This window comes from Octopus bimaculoides, chromosome 4 (assembly GCF_046866305.1).
Source record: "Octopus bimaculoides isolate indiv1 chromosome 4, ASM4686630v1, whole genome shotgun sequence".
NCBI classification, from domain to species: Eukaryota; Metazoa; Mollusca; class Cephalopoda; order Octopoda; family Octopodidae; genus Octopus; species Octopus bimaculoides.
Window position 1 is genome coordinate 20,669,845 of NC_142931.1, and position 22,522 is coordinate 20,692,366.

The 22,522-nt window shown below is 35.6% G+C and overlaps 2 protein-coding genes across 2 annotated transcripts in view; one reads left to right on the forward strand and one right to left on the reverse strand.

Annotated features, from left to right (window-relative positions):
• On the reverse strand, positions 1 to 7,183 carry LOC106881587 (E3 ubiquitin-protein ligase RNF14). Its single transcript, XM_014932047.3, has one exon. The coding sequence runs from the start codon at positions 5,320 to 5,322 to the stop codon at positions 3,940 to 3,942; it is 1,383 nt and encodes a 460-aa protein (XP_014787533.1). The 5' UTR covers positions 5,323 to 7,183; the 3' UTR covers positions 1 to 3,939.
• A 1,777-nt stretch (positions 7,184 to 8,960) lies between these two features.
• The window catches only part of LOC106881596 (nuclear RNA export factor 1), a 40,968-nt gene continuing 27,406 nt past the window's right edge, over positions 8,961 to 22,522 (forward strand). The window contains exons 1-3 of the mRNA XM_014932058.3: positions 8,961 to 9,178; positions 20,154 to 20,222; positions 22,089 to 22,182. Of these exons, the coding sequence (XP_014787544.1) occupies positions 9,112 to 9,178; positions 20,154 to 20,222; positions 22,089 to 22,182 (230 nt within the window). The 5' untranslated portion in view covers positions 8,961 to 9,111. The remainder of the gene's footprint in view (positions 9,179 to 20,153; positions 20,223 to 22,088; positions 22,183 to 22,522) is intronic.

The window sequence follows — 22,522 nt, forward strand, 5'->3', positions numbered from 1 at the left end:
CAAAATTTGAAACCAATATATTACATATTACATGTTAATTATATTGACAATCCTGGAAGAATAATGAGTAAAGCTGCCCCAGTTAGACTTGGACTAAGAACAGTCAGATACCAAAGGAGATACAATAATGAATCTAGTCCAGTGCTTCAGCTCTTCATTAGCCACATCACCACAACTTCAATGCAATATTAACGGAAAAGATGGCAGTATTTATCACAACGTCTGCAATCCCTACCAGACTGGTGAAATCAATGCAGTTGCAAAAACAAACAAACAAACAAACAAAAACAGAATGTTCCAGAAGGGCTGTAATTCTGAATAGGAAATCTTAAGCAAAATGTATTGTGCAACCAACTTGCTCTCTCTTCCTTACTCTCAGAAAAACAACCAATAAGAGCCTACAATGTCACAATTTTTGCTCCTCATGGCAGATGAAGTTACTGAACTCTTCCACAAATTTTGCTATGGAGTAATTGTTATTAATACAAACTATCACCAGTTCCTCAAATTCTAAATTTCACACTGCTTTGTATAAAGTGAGACACAATAGAAATAATGAATGGAGGATAGATTAGGACATTGAGTGGATTTTAGGAGAGATTTATCTGTTCAGAGGAGCAGAAGTATTATAAAAATGATAGGAGGAAAACATTGTCTTTCTCTTTATGTATGTATGCTTGAGCAAAACGAAACAGCATATAACAGTCAATGAGAGAAAGGGGTAGCATGGCTGTGTGGTTGACAAGTTTACTCTGCAACCATGACTTCGTTGATAAAATAACACAAATGTGTAGCATTTTCAATAGATGCAGTTTTCCAGCTGTCCACACACACACACAATCATTTTATGTCCACTTTTATATATATACATACACACACATACATTTTAAGGCCATTTTTCATTACAATAAGAGTTAGCCTTGCAGGCTCCATGAGATTCTTTCTCATTTTACCCCTGTACTCTACATTCCCCCATAATCAACACCCTTGCATTCATTTCCTCCTCTATCATTTTTAGCCATATATTTCTGTCTTCCCCACATTCATTTCCATCTCTTCTATCACCCAGTCACCTTCATCCTTCCTCAGCCAACTCATCCCATTTCTCTTCACCTTATCCATCATGGACTCTATTTCCATAATTATCTGTAATTCATTTTCTGTTTTCTTCTCTCACCAAATCATTCCCATTTCCATTCTTCCCAGCCTTATTTGTTGCTTATTCATTTCCTACATCTCACTCATGTACATGCTGTGTACAGCTTAACCTTCAGTTTCAGTGAGGTTTCTCCTCATTAGTATGCAACATGTCACTTAAGAAAATATTCTTACACTTTCCATCTTCACATTATTTCCAAGTTCCAACTCGACAGTTTCTCCATATGCAACTCCCTCCATACACACTTTATCAGCTAATAACCATTGCACCATTACATTACCCATGAACCCATGTAAATTTTTTATATATATAGTAATCTGATGCATATGCAAAATATACATCTATTCAACATCATCATTTAACGTCCATGTTCCATGCTGGCATGGGTTGGATGGTTTGACAAGACACAATGAGCCCAAGGACCAAATAACCAAGAAAAAAATGTCATCCACAGAACAAGTATTACTTCTTGTGAAGACTGAAGCCAGTACATAATATACTTTACATGACTGAAGTGGCACAATTGGAGAGGGTACACATTTTGCTTGAATTATTTTGACAATACGCAAGTATTGTCTTACAGTTGCAGCACAACTAAGCCCTAAACATTTTCACAAATATGTTAAAACAGCACTGCAGCATGATCAGTGTGAGTACAACTGACAAAGTGCACTTTGTGGTTTTCAACTAGACAGATGACAAACGACATCATGAGGAAAGGAAAGCCAAAACACAAAATTCTGAATGGTGAAAAGGATGAAGGTGCAGATTGGATTTATTGAGGCACTTGTGGTCTCAGTCTAAAAACCAAACAACACCCAGACTTCATGGAGTGGTCATATTTGAAAAAAAGGGGTGTCCTTTTGCCAAGTTGAGTGTGTCACAAGAAGGCAATATGGACTGGACTTACAAAAGTAAGCATTTCTAGTATTATCATCATCATTATCTTCATCTCATCATCAACATCAATTAGCATCTGTTTTCCATGCTGGCATAGGTTAGATGGTTTTCCTGGTAAGCCAGAGAACTGTACCAGGCTCCAATCTGATATGGTTTGATTTCCACAGCTGGATGCCCTTCCTAATGCCAACCATTCCAAAAGTGTAGTGGGTGCTTTTGATGTGCCACTGGCATCGACTATGATTTCACTTGGTTCTCAAGCACAGAAAATCACCAAAGGTCACAATCATTCGTCATCACTTCTGTGAGACCCAACATCTGAAGATGATAATGTATATGATGTGCAAGAATAATGGTGCACAGTATTTCCAGTAGACTGTTATGGATTTGGAGTTAGATCCACAATGTTCCACCTCACTGGCATTGGATTGAGAAAGGATAATAAAACAGTGATTGATTAGTTGTAGAGAGAAGCAGAGAATGTCTCATCATAGAAGGAGCATGTACCTGAAAGATCATCCACAGCCAGTGACAGAATGAAATACACACTACATGACTAGGGTGGTAGCAGATTTCCCTTAGTTTACTGTGGTAACTTCATATATGTCAGAAAAAGTAAAAACATGCTCTGATGTGGGCCCAATGGATCCATACATTCCATGATACCATCAATGCAACTTGATATTGCTGGAAGGAGTAATACAGTCGGAAAAGTGCTAAAATCATTGTTATATATATATACACACACACACACAAGCATATATATAGCCACAAAAACATATACATATATATAGAGAGAAGAGATAGAAGACGTGCATGTAAGACTTTCTTGAACCAGTATGCAGGTATATGTGCACATAAGGTTGACAGTTTGAATTGTAGCAGGTTATTTAGTTTGGAGATAAAAATAAAAATAGCAAATAGGTAGATTCTGGGGTGGTGCAACTGTGGGATAGGATTTGTGGAAGGTATTCAGTAAAGACTCTGGATGATGATTAGAAGGGAAGTAGTTAAATTAAATCATTCAAGATGGGAATGAAAAATTCAAAAAAAGAGAGGGTACAAGAGGTAGAGTGAACACAGCTTGAGTGTGGGTCATGATGTGTGAAAAGCAATGTTGAGTAAAGGCTCGCACTCTAGGATGTGTTTATCTGTGCATCGTGGTTGTTTCATCCTACAATTCTGATTGTGTGACATGCAGGACATTTCTCAAGGCATTAAGGATGTGAAGTGAAACAACTTCAACCACAAGCACATATGTTAAGGATATATTAACTGCTAAGACATTAATGTAAATGATATTAGGACATTATAAACCCTACTTTTATATCAGTGGATCTGTGCTTTTTTTCTTTTTCAAATTCATGTTTTTAATATTTAATATCATTTACAGTTGCTAAGGCTTTACATGTTAGTGCAAATCCATCTTTAACATGTTAGTGTAAATCCATCTTAAAAAGAAATATAACCTATGTCATAAATAAAATGGACCAATGTTTTCTTTTGATATACTAAAGAGCTTGTAATAATTTTGTCTTATCCTTGTCTTCATTCTCCTTTTAATGAGAATTCAAGTGAGGTGAACCAAGCTTTTACAAACCTTAAGAAACCAAATCAAATGATGTTTCTCTCTCACACACATTTTTCTTCTTCATTTTAAAAATGAAACACAACACTAATAATGGTATTGGTGACATACAACAAGTGATATTGTTTCAACATAGAATCGAAACAAGTACACAAGATTGACTCCTTGAAAGTTAACCTCTATTGTATATTCCCACCCACTAACTAAAAACAATAATAATCACTTCAAAATCAACAAAACTTTTATATAATAAACCTTTTTTTCTGATTTCTTCTTTTTCTTTAGTAACTTATCACAGAAAAAAATCGACATCGTGGAAATCATCATCGATATCAACTCCTTCAAAAAGCCGGTTAAAACATGGACTGGCACTCGAACTGAAATGTATGTAAGGCGAATTCCTCGGTAAAGTTTCCATGCATAACCAACAAAAGAATGCATTGCATTTGGAGCAAGCCATCTTGTTGCAACCATCTATTTTCTGGATGTAAGTGTTACAATGAGGACATTGCTTGCTGTGTTGCTCAAGCCATTCTTGTGAGAAAGACTCATCAACAATATCCTGTAAGTGTTTTTTGCCAAAGCGTTTTTCCAAAATATGCTTGGTTTCAGCATCAGCACCCAAATATTCATCTTTCAACTTTTGTCGATCCTCAGATTTCATTTTACAGTTAGATAAACCATGGTATGTTAGCCTACAGAGACTACAAAATACCAGGTTGCAACTGGGGCAATTGCCTATATTACAACCACGGTCTAAAATGACAGGTTGACCGCAAGCTGGACGAGGGCAGTATACTAAATCTGTCATTGTCTGAAGACCTAACTGTAAGAGTAGGTAGTCATATCTGGAGAAGACATCGGGGTCCACAAGTGACTTAACTTGAGATGGATGAATTTTAGATTCACATTTGTCCGTTGGGCATTGTAATCCGTTAATATTTCCGTCTTTTATATTGATAGTAAAATATTCTTTCATACAGTCTTTACAGAAAACATGTTCGCAGCTATCAAGCTTAATACACTTTGAACCTAGTTTATCACAGAAGCAAATGTTGCAAGTAAACAAAGTTTTTGAAAATTGTCTCTGATTTTCCTGGTTGTTGTAATCAAGAATAGTTGGTAACAATAAATCCTGAGAAGCTATATCTTGTATTCCGCGGGGATCGAACTGACCATCTGTATCTTCGTTATGTTTAGTACCAACCGAATTGCTTACCACGCTTGATAGATCTAAAGGAACTTTTAATCCGAGCAAATCGAACGTTTCATTTTCAAGAACGTCAAACCAAAGAAATAACACTACCATGCCATTATTTTCCTGATAAACTTGGTCAAGCCGCTTACATAATATATCGAGTTGGCTCTTAGAAAGCCACTTGCAGGAAAGTGTGAAAATAGGTGCATGGTGCGAAGGATAGCCTGTAGGAAGTTGAAAGTTGAGAACAAGAGGTGGCAAGTGTTTGATATGATTGAGTTTTTCTGTTATATTAGCCGATGCTGAATCGCTATCGCTGCTTTGTATTTTGACACTGAACGGTTGAGGTAACTTCAATTTGGCAACAAACTGACCACCGTAGTCATCAAGTGAAGGTAGAAATATATCCTCTTCATAGATGCTGCTTATAGCAACTAGTTCTTCAGCTCGTTCATCGTTGTCCATTTCGAAATGCATGGAAAATCAAACAAAAAATATCTAGCATTCGAAAAGTATGTTTATTTATTGAGCTGTCTTATTTTTTGCTTGTTTATTTTTCTTTCATTATGTTCTTACATATACATACAAATGATGGTACTCACGAAAACAAGTTCACAAGTGAAGAACACAGTATATTTTATAAAGAATTCAAAGTAGCTTCTGCCAATAAACCACGTTGCTGAACACAACTAACAGAGACACTCCCCCTGCAGTGGTAGTTTCGTCAAAATCAAAAAGTTATTAACTTTTTTTTATATTAAATTATCATCACAATCATTATTATTATTTCTCTGTCATAATCAACTATTTACCGAATATTTTATAGACATAGACTATCTAATTTGTAGTTTACGATTTCCAAGTTGTCTTTGTTATTGTTTTGTTTAAGCAGCTGATAAGTTAAGGAAATGTTTTTGATCAAAGTCAGCTGGGTGCCATCATTCATAAAGCTTATTAAAGCTACAATAGAAAATTACGTTTTTAAGTTAAACTGGATAAACTAAACAACTTTCTATTTAGTTAGTTTGATGTCAGAGTGAGAGGGAGAGATAGCAATTCTCATATTTAGCTTTTCGTGAAGCAAGCAAAGCAGCCGGATGTAATTGGTTCAGAGAAAAAGAGAAAGCGGAACTTGTATTGTTTATCTTTCTTAAGAACATTATCGATGTAACAATAACCATTCCTATTAAGGATTGAAACCTTATTCGTTTTTTTCTGTATGATAAGATTTACATAAATGATTTTTTTAAAATAGAGTTTTAAGATTTCAAATTTATTGTAGGTGTAGAAATAAGAAAAGAAGGCGTTCATGACATTCTCGAAAGTATAAAGGACATGTATAACCGGCGTAGTTCAAACAGGAATCGAATCTAGCTCAGGAATAGCCTTCTCATAACGGCAACGTATCTATCTCTTTTACACACACACACACACACACACACACACACACATACATACACACACTCATTATTGTACTTTAGTATTGAGTGCTTTGTTCAATATGCATAAAAAGTGTTGGTGGAAATTCTATACAATGTATCCCATGTAAACTATGGATGTACAAGAGGTGTAGTAGATCATAGACAAGCTTTTTGAATGTGGTTGGGTGCTTTGTAATCAAGAACAGGAAAAAGCGGAAGACCTTTAACAGGGACCTATCAACTCTGGCCATGAGAAATAAAAATTCTCAGAGTTCAGGCATTATCGGATGGCTGAGTTCATCCAAGAGAACTGGGACATCACCAGTGAAATGTTAGCAAGTCAATGAGAGCCATTGCCAAGCACTACTAGGTGGCAGAGTCCAATACCAGACTTGTGGTGTAACAGGACATCAGGTACAATTCCTACGTGCAGCGGTGAGGGCAGTGACCTAGTCAAAGTGCTTACTGTTCAAACCCAAACACTAATATATACATCATGCTGAGTTTCTTCTCCAGTGAAAAGAACTTCAACAGAACTAGGAGCTGAATAGGAGGGACAAGAAGTTCTGCATGGACTCGCTGGAGATCATACTAAGTTCCTGTTATCTCTGATTGAAGAGCTGGTCAGGGAAGTCTATGTATTTCAATAGAAGTCAACTTCCTTCCATATGACCCTCACAACACAGGAGTGGCTGGTCGAGAATTTTCATGACCATATAAATCCCAACATGTGGAATCCTAGGGCTTCAATCAGACAATCTGACTGGCAGCCCTTAGAACACCAAAGATTCACTGAAGGATGCCATCATGGCTGTGATTGGTAACATAAATAAGAACCTTCTAGTTCTGGCATCCTGTCTCTTCTGTGGCTGCATCAAAACCATAACTGATGATATAAACAATTTTATTAAAAACTTGTACTTTATTATTGAGTTCTTTTACTTGTTTGTAAATTCAAGTATATGCATATGTGCACATACATACAATATAAAGTTGACTGTGATTTACTCTTTTTTGACAAAAGGTTGGACAATTACAATACTGATGATGGCTATTGAACCAGAAACACATGTCTACAACTGTTTTTATGTCTCCAGACAACAAGCTTGATCTTTTTCTTAATGGCATGTCAACTGCAGAGAATTCATGAATCTTGAGATTATTTTCTTTCTCAGGAGATAATTTACATAAATCAAGAATTAATATTGCATTGTATATAGTATTTGATATACTTGTGTTTGTGTGTTTTATATATATATTAACTGAAGTGTACAGTATTATATATCCATTATGGCTGATCTTACCAATCAGTTTCATGCTAGAGATTCAATGGGGTGTTAGGTAACAATCCAATTATGTAACCCAGCACTCATCAGGGGTAACCATTACAGAATAAAATATGGCAACTGCTCTCTATTGTTGGAGGTGAATAAACACATCCGGTTTGTGGATAGACATATATATTTATATGTGGATCAAAACAGTCTGATTCAAATTCATTGGTACTTTAAGTTTCAAAGTGTAATGCTAATCCCCAGCCATTGGAATATATATATATATATATATATATATATATATATATATATATATATATATATATATATATATATATATATATATATATATATATAGAGAGAGAGAGAGAGAGAGAGAGAGAGAGAGAGAGAGAGATCAAAACAGTTTGATTCTTAAATTTCGCACCACTCTTGTTCAATAAACACTGGAGTTAAATTTGCAAAGCTGTTTATTTCCTCCTTTCGATTTTTTATGTTTATTTCAGCGGATTACCAAACTGTCAGTTTGGTCTCCTAGCTAACGGTATATACATATATACGACGGGCTTCTTTCAGTTTCCCGTCTACCAAATCCACTCACAAGACTTTGGTCGGCTCAAGGCTATAGTAGAAGACATTTGCCCAAGGTGTCACGCAGTGGGACTGAACCCAGAGCTATGTGGTTGGTAAGCAAGCTACTTACCACCCAGCTACTCCTACGCCTATAGTTAACCACTTATACAGAAAAAGTAAGCATTATACCGCCCAGCATAAATAAAAGTTAACTTCATTATAGTTTTTCTGTAAAGACCTATTCTGACATTAAATAAGTCAACTTCCCAACTGTATAGTCCTTTGTTCGGTCCCACTGCGTGACACCTTGGGCAAATGTCTTCTACTATATCATTGGGTTGACTAAAGCCGTAAGAGTGGATTTAATAGACGGAAACTGAAAGAAGCCCATCGATATGTGTGTGGTCTTGTGTTTGTCCCCAGCTACCGAACTTAGCAAGGTACCACGCAGTGTGACTGAACTTAGGACCATGTGATTAGGTGCAAACTTCTCACCACACAGCCACGTTTATGTATTTGTTTTGCAAAGTTCCTGATGTGGAACAGTGTGTTGAAACAGATATTGTTATATTTCAGGATGGTCATTTTCTTTCTTTTTTTTTTTTCTTACCAAATAAACACATGCACTGTATATATTCGTTCAACACTTCAACTTCATTATTCTTATTTTATTGTCATTTGTCTGAAATCTTCCCTCACACATCCTGTTAACTCTCCAACGACACTCTGTCCCATGTATCACCTCCTGTTTTTGTTCAGTCCTTTAGAAAAAATGTAAACTAATTTGTTAAGTTCGAAAACTGGTCTAGAAATAAGAGAGCAGAAAAAAAAAAAAAAACTCATGATCACGTGGCACGAGTCATTCGAATAAATTGGCGTCTCGCTAAGTAGCTTGTTTACTCCAATCTATCCTTATTAATTCGTCCTGTTTTCTACATCGGTTTATTTTTCATATATATATACACGCATACAGATTCATTTTATTATATGAATTAATAATGAGTGGCCACCATCGTGGAAATTTCTCTGTTACGACTGGAAGAGACGGGTCCCGTTCAGTTTATGGTACGTAGTCACTAAAAATTTTATCTTCCCATTATGTATTTTTAACCTCACAACTAATTTTCTTCAATTATTTTATTACTAGTCTTCTATTAACATTTTTATTTATTAGTGATAGTCCTTGATATCCATAAAACCGAGCCTTCTTATTTTTAATTCAGATGTTTGATCAATTCTACTTATATTCATAAGGAAACATTAATGGCGTTTTCTTTCTCCCTTCTTACGACTTGTATTTAATTGTTATTGTTGCTGAACGTTTTTTCTTTCTTTCTACGTTTCTCTTGCGTTTTCACCTTAAAAATAAGTATTACAAAGTAGTAAAATATTCTTCAAATCTATTAATGATTTATTAATTAACATTTTTCTTAAAATCGTTGAAGAAATCGCCAATGAATGTAATTATAAATTCCAATTATCTTCTTTTATTGCCTCGAATTACGTTATGGAAATTCGTGTTGTAAATTAATTACTGCTTTTAACCTTTACAATATTGTCAGTTGTTGAACTGTACGTGGTTTTAAAATACGGATAGTCCGAATCTACCATTTGTTTCTTTTTTTTTATAATTTCGAAATAATTTTCTAATATTTTTATGGAAAAAAAAAATTGTGTATGTGGTGGTGGTGGTGGGGGTAATTAAAATTTTGTTTTTTCATAATCCTATCAAATCAATTATACAGAAGACCAGATCGAAAAAATTTTGTAAAAATTCGTAAAAATAAATAAGTTATGAGGGATTAGGGCCAAAATCTAAAATATTTATGAAATACAATGTTTCTTTTATCGAAACTGCAACCAATGGCTGATAGTAGTGATGTACTTACGTACCTATGTACCTACGATATTTGATTTGCTTTTATAACCTAAATATCTTCTGCATAATTATATTTTCATAGTTTTATTTATATCTGTATTTTAACGCAGTTCTTCATATATACGAATAGTTTTTAATGATGGCGTTAATATTAACACCAACAGTAATCCTATTGTTTAACGGGATATAAGCCTTTCATAAATGTAAATGACCTCTGATAATAAATACCATGGTTTTCCTAAGCATTCTACTCCACGCTGATCTATTTATTGTTTGTGATGTTTGTTCAACTAACATCGATAACTTCCAAGTTATCGATGTTCTCTTACTATGGACACATATGACGTGATGTAAAAATCAATATGTTGTGGCCATTTGTCGACATTATTAGCATTCCTGTAGAATAGAGTCGGAAATTATCTGGCTCGTCAAAAACCATTATTTCCTCGGATCTGTTTGCTTTAAGCATCGTAGATTAAGGGTCTGATATTTTTTTTGGTGGGGTGGGGGATTTTTTCTATTGTGTAAAGGGATTATAGCTTTCACGTGTTTTTTGTTTTCCAATTACTTCCATTATCTGGTTGTTTAACAATGAATGATCTCTAATATACAATAACAGTCACTTCATGATATATTATTTGCGATTTTAGTTTATAGTTCAAATTATCGATGTTCTTTTGCAATGTTTTGAAAGATACAGGTTGCTATTGGTTAAGACAATTACAGGTATTCTTGTTGAATAGAGTCGGAAATTATATAGTGTGGCAAAAATCGTAATTTATGGCAGTCTGTTTTAAGCGTCATACATTTACAAATCTGAAAAAAAATTTGCGGATTTTCATATCAGGATGCTCACATGTTGGATTTCCTCTATTTTTGACGGTGATTTTTCCAATTTTCTTTTCGAAATGATGGGGAAAATTTTAATGAAAATTTACGATTTCTACCGCCATATGGTTGTTACCCTACTTTCGTAAATTTTAGTTTCGATTTTATAAAGTTGATGAAGTAATCAGCTCTAGTCCCCATCCTTTCCCCCCCCCCCCAGATTCATGGTCTACGATACTTAAAACATGGTTCTGAAATTATGGTTTGGGGACCATTATATAATTTCCGACTCTATTCTATAAGAATGTCTAATTTAATATTCCTACTTATATTGTGGTTCCGATGTACAATTATTTTCACATTGTTGAGAAAAAATTAATTAAGCAAAGATTAAAGAGCTTATTGTATGTTTAGGGATTATTGAATTTAAGATTACTATGGATTAAGGGTAACATAGAATCATCAAGCGATCTCAATCTGTTAATACATTTATTGTTATTTGCTTTTGTTGCTTGAAATTAATACAAATAATTTTGATAATTAAAGCCACACACACACACAAAAAAAATTGCTAAACGCTAATTGACGATCTTCCTTCCATGTTGGAAGTTCAATAATAATGAAGACCGTGTGTTCAAATTTAGCTATTATCATCTTAAAGGAGCCAGTTTAACGATTAAAAGAAAAAACTGAAATTCACTTATTTCTTAAGACGAAATAGTTACATGTTCAGCATTGTATGTCGTCAACCAGGTCGTACGTAGTTGTACGATGAAAATTTTCACTGCTTAAGAAATTAATGGAAAGTGAGTAAAACATTAGGGATGGTCACATTATCAACACATCCTGAATCAAACATTATCGGCACATTCTGAATCAAACCGCCTATATCTAAACTATGGGCAGTTTTTAATTTCTGGGGTCCCATCGACTGGATACTTATCTACTGTTTGGGTCTCTCTTTAATCGGACTAGTTTAATAAATGCTGCCGTTTAATTTAGTTCAATCTTTTGTAAATATAATCTGGTTGGCATAGATAGACGACCATTACCCAGCTTCATAACTTAGCGAAAAATGCATTATTTTTAGTGAAATTTTGTAGAGGCATATTTTCGAGAGTATTAATTACAATCATATTAACAACCAACAAAGTAAAAACTGGATTGAAAACAAATTCGCTTTACTGAGTTATCGACAATAAGCGCACGCACACATGCACCCCCCCCCTTCAGGTGTATATAACTAATGGATTTCTACTGCTATTATCGTACCAATATTGGCATTTTTGATACTACTAAAGCAGCACGGTCCCGAACGCGCAGTCTAGTCGTGAGTGGTCGATCCTAGCCTGACTCTAAACCCGCGTGTGTAAATGAATACATGTTTAGGGTTAGGATCGACCACTCACGACTAGCTAACGCGGACGCGCGACTGCGCGTTCGGGCCGTGCTGCATTAGTAGTACCAGCATTTTTAGCTCAGGAGGCGATCTCGATTAAATATCGCCCATTATTCATTCCTTGCCTCACAGTTGTCTGTCTTGTTTACTTAAAACTCGGTTAATTACCTCCCGCTGGTTCTTGTAAATACCCTAATAATAAGTGAAGTACCTAGAACTGTTTTCCTCTGCCAAAAGTAAAAGAATATTACTTGAAAGTAAAAGTGTTATTTTAATTATTTATTACAAATTATCAAAAGGATCTGATATCATTAAATATTTCTTCAAATTCGGCTTTAGCTGACTTTAAGTGATCTCATATCCTTTTCGTAATCAGGACAAAGTCGAACGTGATTATGAAGGCTTGTCATTCTGAAGGAGAAAAGCTTACGTTATTAAAATTTTAACATTTGATTGGTTTAAATGATTTTGTATGCTTAAACTAGCGAAGAAAGACTGCATTAAAACGAGAGATTTTTGGATCGTTGTCATTTACTTGCGTGACCTAAATATATATCATTTGTGAATTTACTCTGTATTTATTTAGGTCTTAGCGCTTGCTATAAAAACTGTGCGTAAATATGGGCAAAAAGGCGGTACTGACGTATATATTTCTGTAGAATTATACAATCAAGTTTGACGTTTTTGCAGGTCAAAAAGAAAGAATGCATGCCCAAATGGTATATACGTCAAATGATCACAAAATTTATTTGATAAAATGAATATAAAAATATATGAACCATAAGCTAAAAAGTTAGATCAGTCCGAGATTACTTTTCTGCAAGATGCAGTGAACGTATAAACAATCTTGAGAAATTTTCGCGGTGTTGCTAAATAAGTACTGCATCTGTAACTTAGTTTTATATGTTTATTTTTTGAAAAATATTTCAAACGTCTGAGATTGTGATTATGAGATAAAAAAAAACCAAAATCCATTTTTTTTTCATTCCACTCCTATTAAGTTTCGTAATACGTAACTAGCTCTGAGCTTTTTCTTTCACATTTTAAACTAATGCGTCTCAACCTTTTGTAGCTCATTGCTCCCTTTCACCAAGTTGCTTTTATTTTGTTATTATTTTTTCAAGAGCTACATTTCCCCCCAAACAGATGCTAGCTAACCTTGTTCTTTATACTATCCCATTCAGCATGTGCTTCTCTTGGTATTTTTGTGGGCTTGTGCTATCCGCACCCAGGTTAAATTGCAGGAAGCCATTTAATAAAATTAGATTTCGTTTTATATTATTATTATTAGTAGTAATAATAGTAACTATAGAATTTAAAACAAAGTACATTATTACAATTTAAATTTTAAATGTGTTAACGAATCAGGCTGTCTGCCTTTTTGTTGGGGTTGTGTTAATTTAATTTCTGCTTTGATATTTGATGGAAAAGAGCCCCCAGTCGTTTCTTACTGGATACTGGATGGTTTCCCTGTTGAAGCTCCTATGAGCTTGTTCACAGGTGCTTTTCCACTAGTACAATTAATTTGTCGTGTGGTACAACAACACTTAGACAGTTGTAGCTAATAGTAACAGACAGGGTCAAATTTTGCAGGAAGCCCCTCTAGTGTGGGTCAAGCCTGTTCTTGAAGGTATTGACTGATGGAGCTGCGGTCACACGCTGTCCGAAAAAGCAGCTTCTAATGTTGAGCCTGCAGTGTGATCTTTCCAATTTCAGGCTGTCTTCTCGTATTTCTACCTTGGAGTAGTTGAATTGGGGGCGGTTGGTCATGTACAAGCCATGTGTATACTTATACATGTTAATCATATTCTCCCTGAGACGGCGATGTTCAAGACTATGCAGGTTTTGTGCAGCCAAACGCTCTGGGTATGGCTTTTCTTTCAAGGTTATGCTGGAGCACTACCTTGAGGGTTTTTTAGTTGAACGAATCGACCCCAGAACTTTTTTTTAAAGATTGATACTTATTCTAGCAGTCTCTTTTGTCGAACCGCTGTTATGGGGACGTAAACATATCAACACTAATTGTCAAGCGGTGGTGACACACACACACACAGCAGGCTTCTTTCAGTTTCCGTCTACCAAATCCACTGAGAAGGCATTAGCTGGTCCAAGGCTATCGTAGAAGACACATGCCCAAGGTACCACACGGTGGGACTGAGCCTGGAACCCTGTGGTTGGGAAGCAAGTTTCTTACCACACATCCACTTTTATATATACTAGTGGGACCCATGAATATTTCACGGAATTAATGGGAAACCTATTAGGTTATCTCTGAAAACTTTATCCAAAATACCTGAAAGTGTAGCCTGTGTTGTGTCTGTACAGAAAGATAAGTTGCTCATCCGCTGCTCATTGAAAAGTGTAAGAAATTGGAATAGGATGATTACTAAATGCACTTTACATATACACTTTATATACTTTATGCACAATTTTAGGCGATCCTTCCAATTTTATAGGCTTAATACACAACACACATATTCACTCCTGTTTTCCCCATAACCTCCCCCCAAATCTCGTACATAAGATACAACTTTTAGAGGCATAACTACAGGTGTATACCCCCTCCTCAACCATTGCATATTTCTGCTGCGTAAATAAGCGTGAATATTTCAGGGAATTGCACTTATGCGTTAAGTGATAGCTGGTATAAAAAACTTAGTTGAATTAAAAAACAATTCACTTTGCACCATTGAATCACCTCCTCCACCATCATCATCCTCTCTCTTTCCCTCCTCTTCCCCCCTCTCCATCAGAACATCACCCCTCTGCTAAAATTATATTTTTAATTCCCCTCCTCTATATCATCACTATCTTCAACTGACTTTTTAAACCACATAATAAATATTGTGTTCCCCCTACCTCACGTCATGGACACTTTTCTCTCCCTATTTTTCTGTCTTTTTCTTTCTCCTTTCTGTCTCACTCTTTGCCTTATCCTCTATTTCTTTCTCCTTTCTGTCTCACTCTTTGCCTTATCCTCTTTTTCTTTCTCCTCTCTCTCCAACTTATGTGAAAGCGTTACCAACTGGCTAAGTAATGGAATGACAAGCAGAATTATTTTAAGATGAAAGTTCTTTATAGTGTGTAGAGGAGTATTTTGATTATGATAAAAAAGAAAATTAGAAAGGAGTAATAGATTTATTATTTATTTATATAAAGATATAAAAAGTTTTCGAATATATCAAATTCTGCTTAATTTTATTTTTGCTGTCCAGTTCCAGATGGACTCTCAAATGCTAGATAACACAAAATACAAGACGAATGGATTTAATCAGTATTTCATCTCATTTCCCTAGGAAAATCAAGAAATTTATATGTATGTGCATCTATATAAAATAATCAATACTTCCATTACATATGATGAGTGTTGACTGACAAGAAAAATTACTCAGTGTCATAAGAGATAAATATAATTTTTATTTTGATTGAGTCAATATCTTGATACTCTTGAGTTTCACCTGTAGGTGCATGGAATCTTCAGGTAAATTACATCAAGAGTTAGTATATTGCAGGATCTTCAGTAAGTTCAAAACATTCCTCATAAACTATTAGTAACATTTTGAAAATAACAGAAAAATCTACTATTTTGGGTAGTAGGTTATAGGGATATATATATATATCATCATCATTTAACGTCTGCTTTCCATGCTGGCATGGGTTAGACGATTTGACTGAGGACTGGTGGACCAGGTGGCTACACCCGGCTCCAATCTGATTTGGCAGAGTTTCTACAGCTGGATGCCCTTCCTAACGCCAACCACTCCGAGAGTGTAGTGGGTGCTTTTACGTGCCACCGGCACGAAGGCCAATCAGGCAGTACTGGCAACAGCCATGCTCGAAATGGTATATTTTACGTGCCACCTGCACAGGAGCCAGTCCAGTGGTACTGGTAACTATCTCGCTCGAATGTCTTGTCACGTGCCACTGGCACAAGTGCCAGGAAGGCGATGTTGGTAATGATCACGCTCAAATGGTGCTATTTACATGCCACCGGCACGGATGCCAGACAGCTGATATATATATAAATAAAATTTGTTTATGATAGGTTAAAAAATAGTAAGAATTTTTAATTGAATCACCATTACAAATCAAACATGTAATCAGTCATAACTTTGCTGATGAAACTGGTGGATGCTGAAAGTACCAAAGAGAGCTTTTTATATTTGGAACAGAAGAAATGGTTAGTGGAGTCTAATAATTGAACTTCATAATTATGCTGTAATGCGTTGACTGCTTCATGAAGCTGTAATTAATTGGCTCTTAATCTGCATGCAATGAGTAGATTAAATAAGTATTCATTATGTGATGGTAATTCCAAAGCAGTTCAGTCCATAAAATTTAGAAAACCGGCTGAATGCACATTGCAAGGTCATTTATACTCAAGAATAAGAAAAACAATATAAATATAGTCATAATTAAATTTGCATGTTCAGTAGGAGGTGATGATTGGATGATTTCGTTGTTGAAGAAACCAAAGAATTATTTGCGAAACAGGTGATGAATGAATGATTACCGTAATTTCAAATAATGTGAGCCTGATAAACTAGACTTGTAGAATCCAAACATTCACGCGCACGCATGTATGTGAGCACACACACACACACACTTATATACAATAGGCTTCCATACAAATTCTATCTACCAATTTTACTCACAAGGCATTGGTCACTTTCTGGCTTTAATAGAAGATATTTGCCCAAGACACCATGCAGTGAGATAGAAGCCACAATTACATGGTTACAAAGTGAGCTCTGTATCCACACATCCATGCTTGAATTATATATTCAAAAACATACTTTAAAAAAAAGGGTTTCAATAAATGTTAAGGGGTAGAACAAAATGAAAAGATTGAAGTTACAATTTTTTTAAGAATTGTAATCTTTGGTGTATAAAGCATGGGGATCTTAACTTTTTCAAAGTAAAATATATTTAAAATAAAAAGCTATGGTATGTGATATTTATTTCAAAACACTCAAATTTTATCTCATGTCCTGTATTTCCATACTTTGTTGTGTAATATAACCTAAATTCTAAACCCTGTAACTAAGTCACAAGGTGCATTATATAATAGCTTAAAAGCTATTTTAATTCTTAAGCATTTAAACCAGCCATTTCCGGCCCAAATAATCTACCTGTTTTATGTTCAAACCGGTCAGATCTAGCTTAAAGTCTACTCCACAGTGTCATTCTAAAAATAGATTCACCTTGCTATCTCAAAGCTATGAGAAACAACATGAATAAGCATTGTATTTAACAGAGAAATCTAAATACAAAAGAGTTGATACATTTCAAATTTAATTATGCCATTGTTTTCCACTTGTATTACATCTATAGAAATTTAAAGTTTTAATTTTGTAGGTCTACTCTAACTCGGGTATAATTACAGGGTGTGGACGATATTCGTTTGCATGATGACTGTCTCAATGACAGTTTCCAGGTGACCTCAGAACCGGCCATAAGCCTTTGTCACTGTCTCTTGTTTTAGGCCCCTGAAAACCCTTGTAATCCTGGCCCTCAGCTCATCCTTTGTGCTGCAGCTGGATTTGTTGGTCTCTTGTTCTACTGCACTCCACACAAAGAAGTAGAGGGGGTTGCAGTCAGCCAAGTTGGGAGGCCAAATGTCAGGAACTGTATGATAAAAGAAATTCTCTGATAGCCAGGCTTGAGTCTTCTGGTTGGCATGGCAGAGTGCAGTGTTGCTGTCACATATACAGCCTCCTTGCAGCTACCCGGTCAATCTGAGGCTTCACCACCTTGCTCAGAACATAGATTGGTGTTTAGCCTGAGGTTCTCAGGGTAGAAGTTGGGTAGCATGACATCACCTTCACTGGTGACAACACTAAAAGACCATGATTGTCACTGAAAATTTCGTCTGCATGACTCTGGACATGTCCTTGAGTGAGACAGCATACCACCTGTTATCCTGGGAGTTGATCTTCTGATCTTGGCAGATTCTTCTCATTGGAGAAGAACCACAGCATGTCTGGCTCCAGTAGTTGTTTCAACTTGTTGATCAGCTTCTTAGTGAGTTTAAGTCACTTTTCCTGCATCACCTTGGGCAGAAATTGTTCCTTCCTCATCTTGTATGAAAAGTAGTAAATGTCCTCATGCACCACAGGCCTGATGAGCTTTTCATCCACACCTTTCTATTTTGTGGTGACATGGATCGACTTGCTGGGATCATTGTTGATGATCTGGATTTCATTGAATTCTGGTGTTCTGATGATATCAGATCAATGATCATGGATTTTCCTCTCAGCTGACATCAAATCCTGAATCTTCCAGCTCCTTTCTGAGCTTTTCCACCATCCCTCTGCTGATGTTGAGGATGTCTGAAATCTCCTTGTTTGTCCTTCTGGCACAGATTTCAAGGAAGACTCCATGTCCCTTCCACTGATTAGAGGGTTCAACATTTTCTATAGTCAATTATTCTGCCCCACTACACACACAATGGTTATTGTTTCTAAGAAGAAAAAGACTCACAATGAAAGTGAAAAGAATATGCATAAATTAGCAGTTGAAAATTGCGTATAAATACCGTCCACACCATGTTTGCCACTCTTCTCACATTGGACTAAAAAAAACAAAAAACAAGCAAAAAAAAATGAGACCATCCTTCATATTAAATGTAAATGTGGTAGCATGTCTGGCTTATTATTTTTATATAGCTCTTACAACATACAGGAGTGAACTTGTTAAGTGATTTGTTAACTGACAAGGAATATGATATAATGGGTAGTGACAAGTACTAATCTATCGGCTACTTATCTTTTGATCTAATAAACTTAATCATTTGCACTCACTAATATTTGATAATAAAGATGAAATTCAAAATCGAGGCTCGTACTTATTTTTTCTAATGGTGATTTAATTTTTCTGTTCTATATCTATAATTTATAATTTGAATTTTGATAAAGTTTTAAGGAGAAGAAAAACCTAAATATTTTGGTCAAATGTTTTCAATAAAATGTAAACTTCAATTGTAGTGTTGTACTAGCAGAAATACCTGGCATTGCTTGGGATTAAAATGGCATACTTTTTATTGTTTTAGTTATTTGTTATGTAACTGGGATCATGCTGGAGCACCACCTTTAGTCGAACAAATTGATCCCAGGACTTATTCTTTGTAAGCCTAGTACTTATTCTATCGCTGTCTTTTACCAAACTAAGTTATGAGGACGTAAACGCACAAACATTGGTTGTCAAGCGATGGAGGAGGTACAGCATTGCCTTACTGGCACATTTGCTGGTGGCACTTGAAAAACAACATTGAGCTTGGTCGTTGCCAGAACCGCCTGACTGGCCTTTGTACTGGTGGCACGTGAAAAGCACCCACTACACTCTCGGAGTGGTTGGCATTAGGAAGGGCATCCAGCTGTAGAAACTTTGCCAGACCAGATTGAGTCTGGTGCAGCTTCTGGCTCACCGTCAAACCCATGCCAGCATGGAAAGCAGACATTAAGTGAAGATGATATATACACACATATATATATATATATATATATATATATATATATATATATATACACACACACATATATATACACACACACACACAAACATATATATATATATATATATATATATATATATATAAAAATAAATTAAAGTGAAACTCATCACATTACGATAGAGATGTAATTGTTTCACTTTGGACATGTAATACCGAAACAGTCTAAGAGATTGCTCCTTGCTCATATTAGGCTAGAAGTTGAAAATGTTTTTGGTCCATGACACTCCATTGACCCGAAGTAATGCATGTATAAAATTTGAATGAAATCGGTTGGGTAGTTCTTGAGTTTTAGTGATACAGACACACCTCTGTTTTATATATATGTATATAGATGAAAGCATTGGGGCTGGAAGGGGGGGAAAAAATTCTTATATTGTCATTTTCAGAATTATAACTATTTCTATTCTATTGTTTTACTTAGATGATAAATCAAGACCTTTCTACAAACGATCCAAGTGGCATGGAAGAGGCGGTCGACGAAACAGAAAAGGTTCGTTTACTTTAATTGCATTAATTAGATTTCACAAATGTTAAACTACTAAAGTTATATGTTGATTTTTTTTTTTTTCTCTCATTTTGATATAGCTTCTAAAGAAACTATATCAAGGGAGGTCAGCTCAGAACATTCAAAACATGCTATTGTTATGATGTCTTTTTTTTTTCCATGTTTGCACGAGCTGGAGATATCTTGTCACTTGTGCAGCCTCTATCATCTTATTTGTGAGATTCAACTGAGATCAGTTTTCACTGCTTCTGCTATGTCTTCTTTAGTCCCCCTTTGGGTCACTTGGCATTTCTTTACCCAACTGCCATCTTCACATGTCTGGTGTCTGTACCAGTGCAGTCTTCTTGTTTTGCATATGATGTCTGATTTCTCTTTGTGCCCAATTTTTATCTCAGCTTATTTGTGGTCCATCATTATCCAGAAGATAATGCTTACCACATATATTTATGTGTGTGTGTGTAGCATCATTAGTGTTATGTCTACTGTTTCATGCTTGGTTGGATGAAGACTTATTGGGTAAGTATTTTATGATTAGATGCTCTTGTTGCCAACTCTCATACCAGTTTATCAAGTAAGGAATTTTTATTCCTCTGGTCTTCGCAAAGTAAAAGTTCAGAACTACAAGATCATGGTATCACTGCATTTGATAAACAGTATCAAGCGAATTAAGCACTCGCATACTCTTGAACACTTACACATATGTGCGCAATATTTATCTGTGTATGCATGTAATAGGCTTCTTGCAGTTTCCCTCTATCTAAGATCCCAGTAGAAGAAATTTCAGAGCAGATAGATGATAAATCATGAAAAAAAAAACAAAAACAATGTCTCCACATGTTTTTGTGATAAAATTCAAGGGCCCTGTTAAATGGCTTGGGCTAATGGCAGTGAAAAGTTGACTTAACAACATTACTGGGTAACATTATGGTGGGAAGAAATGGCACATTTCATTATATTTGGAAAGAAAATTTAAATCTTTACTACATAGTGAACAGTCAAATATATGGTTCAGTTCAGTCCATTATTACTGAAGATTTGGGTGAGACGCGTGTCTGCCAAGTTTGTGCCAAAACTTTCAGCCAACCAGAAAGACACTCGGATTTCGGTTGCACAAGATCTCCTTTATTGTGTTGAGAACGATGAAAGCGTTTTGGAAACTTTGTTTAGGCCTCTGAGCAGGTATCGCCAAGCTTTTGGCAACATTTGATGCAGATTCTCTGCTCAACTTTCTCTGTCATGGTCATTACAACAAACACATGCTATGCACATTACTTCCAAGCACTGCTGTAAGCAGTGGAAGTGAGCTAGAATGTTAAAACTTGGTGCACATGCACAGCAGAGTCTGAGGCACAATCTGTGCCAAGTGGCTTCACTCTGCATGCTTTAGCTTCGTTGCTATGGCAACAGTCCGGATACTTATTGATCAGACCACATATCTATCTACATACACACACACACACACACACACAATTTTCAGTTGGCTGAATTAACCTCAGTACTCTTGGTTTTTAAGCATGGTATTTATTCTGTCTATTTGCCGAATCTCTAAGTTTCAGGGAACCAACACCGGTTGTCAAGTAGTGGTGGGGGATGAACAAAGACACACACACAAACACAGTTTCTGTCTACCAAATACACTCACAAGGTTTTGGTCAGCCTCAGACTGTAGTAGAAGACACTTACCCAAGTTGTCACACAGTGGAACTGAACCTGCAACCATATGGCTGGGAGGCAATCTTCTTATCCTTACAGCCAAGCCAAACCTATCAAAAAATCTGTAAAAAGAAAGTCTAATTTAAATTTCAGTTCAGAACCATAAGATGGTTTAATTGTTCTGTTTCTTTTCTTCAGGTGGCGCTGGCGGAGCAAATCCTAGATCACATCTTGACGATGAAGATGATTTCCAAATGGATGATGATTTACCAGGAGTCTCAAATCAAAGACAGTAATTAATTTTTTTTCTTATGGATTGTTACATCTTAGACGTAAAGTTTGCAGTATTCAAATAAAATCATTTCTCAAAATGCTTTTTTATCTGTTAAACTCAGTTCATTTTTAATCCTTTCAGTTGCTTTGGTTTGAGTTAATTTTGAAAAGAATGAAGGATTTAGTAAAGTAACATAATGTTCCAAGCACCAGCTTGGTACATGCGCTTGGAATATAAATTAACATGAAATTTTGATGGAAGGTTTTAATTAGATCACTTTGATTAGGAAGTTTGTATCATAGAAGCAGAGATGGTCTCAGACAACTTAGTATTAAAAGGGTTAATAAATATAGAAGAA

What these genes read in the sequence shown, in the direction of transcription:
- LOC106881587 (XM_014932047.3), bottom strand. Translation starts at nt 5,322, where the DNA reads ATGCATTTCGAAATGGACAACGATGAACGAGCTGAAGAACTAGTTGCT.